Source organism: Corticium candelabrum, chromosome 6 (assembly GCF_963422355.1).
Source record: "Corticium candelabrum chromosome 6, ooCorCand1.1, whole genome shotgun sequence".
NCBI classification, from domain to species: domain Eukaryota; kingdom Metazoa; phylum Porifera; class Homoscleromorpha; order Homosclerophorida; family Plakinidae; genus Corticium; species Corticium candelabrum.
Genome location: NC_085090.1, coordinates 3,733,814 through 3,741,928, shown reverse-complemented (window position 1 = coordinate 3,741,928; position 8,115 = coordinate 3,733,814). Strand labels below are relative to the sequence as shown.

Sequence of the window (8,115 nt, the reverse complement as noted above, 5' to 3'; positions counted from 1 at the left end):
CCAGACTAGAGTTCGTGCACTGTCTGGTCTGGAAGTGTGAGGCTAGGTTACTTAAGGCACGTCGATTTTGAAGATGAAGCCAAGAGTTTTGATTATTGTCAAATTTGCAAACGTAGTTATTGACGATAAAATGAATTTATAAAGGCAAGATTTAATGAAAATAATTTTTCATAAAATGAGTCTGTGTGGGAGTCAGGCTTTCTAAAGTAGGACGCTGACGTTACGTTGGCGTTACGCTGGGCTGACGCTCAGCTTGCGTATATGCTAGCTACTACATGTAAACAAGACTGTACATGCACGCATGTAAACGATTTACAGTGCGTGTACCTGTAAACATCGATAGATCCGTCGTAGCTCTGCCGTCGAGACATCTCCGGTGCTCGATACCTTACCGTCCCGATACCATACTCACATATCTCTCCAACATCGAGCAGTGGCACATTCAATGAACTGTTGCTAATCAAGGACTTCTTTGCGCTTGAAGTTTCCCGTCGTTTTATACCACGAAGAGGAATACCGAAACCAAAATCAGCAACTTTGACAATCCAACTTCGACTAACCAGTAAGTTGTCACTCTTCAGATCTCGATGCATCCTCGGCGGGTCCAAGTTGTGAAGAAACTCCATTCCCTTTGAAGCGTCCAAAGCAAAGCTTATCTTACTCTCCGGACTCATATCAATACTGACGTCATCCAGTACGTGACGTAACGAACCCCGATGCGCAAACTCGACGACGAGAAACGGTTGCTCTTGTGGACTCGTTTTACCCGCTCCGATAAACAGTACAATATTTCGATGACGTATCGTTTGCATAAACTTAATTTCCCGCGCAAATTCCAACGACGATATTGGATCGTCCTCACAAATTAGCATTTTCACAGCAACCTCCATATCGCGGTATTGTGCTTTCCACACTCTTCCCGACGCTCCGCCTCCTATTTCGTTCTGCAGTCTTACTTCTTGCCAACTGATCTGCCACGCGTCATTCAATATTTTTATGTGACGACGCAGAGCCGATTCGTGTTCTCTTCGTTTTCTTATGATGCGCCGTACCACAGCAAAAGAAACACTAAGAATACCTACAAACAGTACGATTCCCATCCCAACGTAGTAATACGTTGCGTATTGACACTGAGAACCGGTGAAGCCGACGGTACACAGGCATACGGGAACTTGCGTCGAATTATCGTTCATCACAAAACATCTGCCGTTAACGCAATAACCCGAAACACAGACGTTGCAGTCGCTTGCTGTTGACGAACCCTCGCCTCTCGTCGTCGTTCCGCTCGGACACTGACGGCACTCCGTCGACCCAACGTCGACAAAGAAACCGATGTTGCACTTGGCGCACGCTACACGAGAAATATCGCTCGACGCTAATCCTCTAGGACAACCAATCTTCATATAGAACATCTCGTCACGCCCCAGATTAAGTAAATAGTTTTGCCAAAAAGTTAGACTGTAAAATGTGTAGCGCGGCGTATTTTCCGGTTCTTGAGCAGTAACCAAGCTCCAAGTCTGCAAGTGAACAATATACGTCCATACTTGCAATCTTCCATCATCAATGCCAAAGGGACGCCGCCGAAATACGGCAGCAATCCATAGCATTCCGGCTCGAGCCACTACATTAGAATGACAATAATCAAAGAGAGAAAACGGTGGACCGTTATTGATCGATATCAAAATGCTCCACGAATTATTAATCAAATTATATATCCACACTTCGTCGTAGCAAAACATGCTATCGTTTGTTCCACCAACAACAAACATGTCGAAACCCATAACAGCGGCAGTGTGATCATATCGAGCTGATGGAACGTTCCACTCGTTTTCGATAGTTTCCAATCTCTTCCACGTTCGAAGTGTCAACGAAAATTCCCAAAGATCTTTAAGAACGTCAGAGGATTTTGTTAGACCACCAAACAGCAACGCAGACGACGAGTTGATTGTGACGACTGAAAAGCGGATTCTAGGCGGTAAACGATGTGCCATCTGTTGGACATATTCGTTTGATGTGATCAACGTTGCGTATTTGTCTGACACTATGAGCCACACATTTCCCTGCATGTGTGTGCTTTTTCGAAGAGTCCAGGAAGGACTATCATTCACGTCGATTCCTTTAATGTCGAAACGACCCGTTAGTTGCCACATTTTCGTGCGCATGTCCAGAGACCAGCCGACCAGTGACGTAATGTTTCGTTCACTTATAGCAACTACAATCCGATAATATGTGTTCTTCCATAACGACTGCAATGCGTGATTTGTGGGGACTAAGATGGTGTTATTCAGTTTATTCCAAGCCCATACTCTTGTCGCGTGGTGTCTCTGTAGAATCCACTTGCTTGAGCCACAAGATTGACCGCCTTCGGACAAGTAAACAATCACTTTACCACCACCGAATACACGTACAGCATGCACATTTCTGATGTCCGGACTAAGACCGACGATATCTTCATAAGACGTAGTCGTATTAGACAAAGATACTCGAGAGATCAGACGTCGCACCAGACTGAAAGAAACGAACTCACGAGTTTCAGGGACAAATACGGGCTTTATATCTAGGTCGTGAGGTCCATAACTCGCAAACGTATTCCGCATGCAGTTTCCCGTTTCATTCCAAATTGATTTCTCGACGGAAAATGTCCATACGCATTTTCCGACAATAAAAAATAGTGTCCTCCTCTCTGGCGAAGTAGTAATCGAATCTAAACTTATCCGATCGCCAAAAAAGTCGCGATGTCCAACCTTCTCCCAACGATATGTTGTATGTTCTACAACGCAGCTGAGTCTGTACCAAACGATTCTGTCTCCCGAATGTAGTATTGACGCATACCCAAACACGAGCACGTCGTCACTACAAGAGCACAAAACGTTCGAACGACTCACGGTTACTGCTACAAAACTATTGGGACGAAGTACAAACGGATGAGGTCGATCACCGACAATTGTGACTCGTTTCCAATCCAGTTTTTCGAACACAAATATCCAAGTATTGTTGGCAGTATCGGCATGCAAGACGATGGCGTGTGAACTACAAAGAGTGACGAGATACGGAAACGCTATCGTTGGTGGGCCGTTGGAGCCATTGCCAATCGTTTTCCAAGAGTTTGTCTCTTCGTAGTAAATCCATGTTGTATTTTGTTTTTTAAAAGTTGTCTTTAATCTACCCCTCACTATTAATGATCCTCCAAAAACGAGTATTCTGTAAAGATACTTTTGAGGTTTTATGGATGAATTGATGAATAGTTGTGTGGAGCCATATGAGGACACTTGGGGTGTATTACAGCTCCACGAATTAAAGAGTTCCCACTTATTGAAAGTCTGACTATTCGTGTTGAAAACTACATTTGCGTCGCTTTCTTTGTTTGCAGTCGTTGTAGCTATGATATTCACTGGTTTAATTTTTTCTATATCGTCTCCTGTGTTTTTGCTCAGAGATGAACTGTTGGTTAACTCAGAGTGTGCGGTCAAATGGATCAAGAGAAATACGTGCAAAAATAATTTCATGATAGAATGGGGCAAGATTTAGCTAAAGAAAAACCAAATTTATCAAAACTGTTTGTAACTAGAAATATACGATAAAACAATATTTAAAATATATTACTACTTCTAAAGTGTTGTTGATCTTTTGTTATTTAAATCAAAAAACTAACCAATAGACAAAAACGTCACACAGAAAAGCAACTAATCCGAAACGAAAAATGTGTTATAAAACTACACTCACACACACACACACACACACACACACACACACACACACACACACACACACACACAGATAGACAGACAGACAGACAGACAGACAGACAGACAGACAGACAGACAGGATCAAGTTTATTGTCAACAATCTTCACTACTACAAACAGTTATTGTTAAAATGAAATGTTCTACTTGTAGTCCGAGACTATTGCTAATGAGTAAAACACTGAATGTCTCTATCTACTCCCAAAACACTGTCATCTCCTAATGAGCGCACAGAAAGCCTTGACAGCTTCCGCAAAATCACTCTGCTGTTGCATTTTTGAAGAGTAATAGACAGTCTTTTCCTCCAGAAGGTTTTAAACTCTACCGCAATTCTTCTTCCATCAAAGCCTCTCGCCTTCTTCCCCAGTTCATTCATCAGCTCAGGTAGACAGACAGACCGACAGACAGACAGACAGGCGTTAGCAGTTAGTTTTAGCGTAGGGCCTGCGGGCTTGCTTGCTTGTTTTACAGTTTAGTGTGAGTGTACTAGTTTCAATGTATAAAATATATGTAAGACAAACAGACAGACAGACAAACAGACAGACAGACAGACAGACAGACAGACAGACAGACAGACAGACACACACACACACACACACACACACACACACACACACACACAGTGACATAACCACCATAAAAGTGTTAAGTAGCAGTTACAACCAGTTCCGTCTCCTGACATCCTGCTTGTCACCTGCAACAATAACGCGCTCCTCCCGCTTCCGCACGATTTTGAGACAAAAGCGTGACCGAATTGTATATTGCGTGCTTTCTACACTATCAATCCACAACGCTGCTCTTCCTTGTAGACAGTAAGGAAGACTTCAATACAGGAAAGGAGCACAAACATTGACGTCGATGTTGCCCAGCCTTCAAAACTAAATGAGGCCGTTAGGGTTATGAACTTGCAAGACCTTGTCATTGTCTTGAAGGTCATCTCTACTATTTTAGAATATTGAGGCTGACGGCCCGTCTAGAGCCTCCTAATGAAAGACGCTACTATTGTAATTACGTATAGTATATCTAAGCGTAAAACGTAGATTTTAACTATATTACAAGCATCAATCTACTTTTACTCACCGAAAAGAAAACGAGGTTGCTGCTCATCGAACACTTCTCGTACAGCACGCGTAATGACTCAATGACACCTATATCCACGCCCACTAGATATAGATATCAACTAAAAAGTGTGTCAACTCGAAATACATACATATATAGGCTTATGCAACTAGATTTGGTTAAGGGAGATCACATTTGCCTAGCAGAACGTTGCTTTGCGCATTAGAACTGGTGTGTGTGTGTGTGTGTGTGTGTGTGTGTGTGTGTGTGTGTGTGTGTGTGTGTGTGTGTGTGTGTGTATGACGTCTTCCATCCCTTGGAGCGCCAAATTTCTGTTGAAGACGAAGCGACGCTATTGATTGTAGCTGCAACACCCCGCTCAGCCACGCACACCGAAAAGTCAAGCTGTCAGACTGCAAAACCACTATGCAGGAACACGGTGGAACAAGCAAAATGTTACAAGTCAGTTGTCATGCAGCTACACGTGTACTGCATGGCGCCTGAGTCTCACGGGCACCTTCGCTCTCTAGACGTCTAGTTGTTGATGGGAAAACGTGCACGTGAAAATGTAAATTAGGCGACTGCTAGACCTAGGTAATAGGAATAAACACCTTGTATAGGATGGACGACCTGAGCAGCTAGCAAAGAAAGGGAGCTGGAGCCTTTTGAGGACATCATGTTTGTCTATTGGTCGGTAATGACACCACGTCTCGTATATTGGTCAGAAAGCTTTATTTCCATCTGAGCTAATCGAGTATAAATACGGTCGTACTTATGGTCGGTCGTCCAGACTACTGTACCCTTATCAAGGATACCCGGGCATCTGGTAATGATATAAACTGCACATTACCAGCCAAGAATCATGGACTCTAGCTCTGCGTCTCGAATGTGGGACGCAGGCCAGCACTTCAGCAGCTACGGCTTCTGTATACAGCTGGCGCAAATAATGCATGCAGATTCAGCAAAGGTGGATGTATGATGGGCACTAGGGATGCCGGTGTGGAGTGCTGAGATTGTCACCGTCTTGAGATTGTATTTTATCGTCTGCGCATGCTCAGCAACTAATTGCTTGCGTAGGTCTACATCCGTTGTGCTAAGGTTGTTCACACATTTAGGTATTATTATATTGAGGCTTTCTTATTTCTTGGGTAGACAATAGATGTGTACATCGCTTGTGAAGACCATGGATGATAGCAAACACAATTGCAGCTAGGGAAGTCAGACTTTGTCTCTACAGAGAGAGATGCCAGAATCTTGTAATTTATCTAGTAAATCAAGTAATAACTAGTAAATGTACTAATTTTTGCTGTATACATTATGGAATCAGCGCATACCAGCGTAAAAACGATTTGTACCCGCTGTATCGCTCAATGAGGGTTGTCAAAAACCACGTGACATGATACAATAGAACATACCAATATGTACTTCATCACTTCATCTAGCAATGGCCTCTTCATATTTACATTATTATCACAGTAAAAGCAGCCAAAGTTCTAGAACCTACATAAAATTCCAGTAGAAAAAAACTATAGTAACAACTTTCTGCACCAGCTTCACAGGACGCACCATCACATTGAAGCTTGTCAAGATCACTGTCAGAATCACTGTCAAGACTTGCCAGCTTCTTGTTCGTCAGATAGACTTGTTTCTGCTCCTAGTAAAGAATGCGATCACAGGCAGATTTCTACTTCTCACGTAAGTCCATTAAAATGTTTTCTTTGAACAATGAAACTATCCGTTTGTTGATCAACTAAATTTGTTGATGCCATGATTAGCAGTTTTGAAGTTATACGCCAGCACACAGGCATACAGACAGACGGACAAACACGCTGAAAGACATGAATATCTCCTTTCAAAATCTGTATAGTAGCTTCGTTTATATGAGCACTTGTATCCTGTCCTGCACGATTCGACTCGGTCTCAGAATGTCGGTGTTTAACGTGGGCTCATGCAGTGCTGACCGAGTGTTCGACAAATCGTGCTCTGCTTGCCCAGGATCGCACGATCTGCTCGCCTAATCAGATCCATACCGAAGCATGGCACATTAGCTATTTGAACGAGATTACAAACACTTCAATTACATACCACGGAAGATTGTAATCAATTATTGCAATACACATGTACAAGGTCCTTCCTTGTAGAGTCCTATGTGCATGTCCATGGGTGTCCAGGAATCTAGAATCTACAGTCACGTTGACCTGACCTAAAGCTTACTGGTGACTCTGGCCCCCAAATCAAGAATCATTCTGACAAACTAAGTGCAACCAGAGAGGTGATTAGAGACTGGGAGAATCTTACAGCTCTGTAGATCAAATTTGGCTCTATTTCTATGCACAAATAACAACAGCACTAACAATAGCTAGCCGAAATATGTAAAACAATACATTCATTCTTAAAATCAAAAAAAAGTATACTAGAGTCAAATTTATTAAACATGTAAGGCCAATGAAATCAAATGTCGTTCTCTAATTGCATAGTAAATACCTCATGCCTTGCTGCATGCGTCGTCACACGTATACGTGCTTATAGTGACTTCAGCATACATCGTTCAGATGCATTTGTCCAGACAGCTGACAATTTCACTAAACGACGGTCGTCCGCGAGCACGTTCGGCCCAGCAAGCTTGCATAACGGTCGCATACACATCCGGGCAATCGTCTGGAACGAAGGGGCGCTCGCCTCTTTCTACCGCCGCTTCAACCTCGAACCCAAACCGATACTGCTCGAACGGAATACCACGTGACCAAATCTCCCAAAGCACAATTCCAAAACTAATACATAAACAGCATTGAAAGACACTATGGTCATAACAAAACAATTGATATTTGCGCAGCCGACCGGTTTAATATTTTGAAAAGTCTGACAATTTCTGTGTTACGTACATGTCCATGCCAGTGTTTGCGCGCGAAGTCATCTACAAGGACGTTGCATATTGATCGAAAATGCAATTTACAACGTGTTTTTCTCTTACTTGTTGCCAAGTACGCAGAGGTGTAGATCAACTGCATGTACTCTGCACGTGCAAGGCATGATTGACGACATGCAACACTTACTTCAGACGTTCATGCGACAAGTGCCATGTGACTGAATGTTGTTGGTTGAATAATATATATATATATATATACCTAATTATTGCAATATTTAATATTGCGATAAACAGTCTGATGTGATTAGTATCTTTTTTGTGCGTTAAAATATTTGTTACGAGCTTCGGTACCTCGGGGTGTTCAAATTTTCTTTGGAAAAGTCGTCAAACACGCTCGTCAGCGTAACGGAGACAAAAATCGATCCATCAGATTGTTGTACCTCGTGT

General features: G+C 42.7%; 1 protein-coding gene across 1 annotated transcript in view; it reads right to left on the bottom strand.

The window, feature by feature from the left end:
• LOC134181243 (probable serine/threonine-protein kinase drkC) overlaps positions 1 to 4,843 on the bottom strand; it is a 6,939-nt gene extending 2,096 nt beyond the window's left edge. The window contains exons 1-2 of the mRNA XM_062648483.1: positions 4,824 to 4,843; positions 328 to 2,508 (exon numbers count right to left, since the gene is read on the bottom strand). Of these exons, the coding sequence (XP_062504467.1) occupies positions 328 to 2,162 (1,835 nt within the window). The 5' untranslated portion in view covers positions 2,163 to 2,508; positions 4,824 to 4,843. The remainder of the gene's footprint in view (positions 1 to 327; positions 2,509 to 4,823) is intronic.
• Positions 4,844 to 8,115: the final 3,272 nt, after the last annotated feature.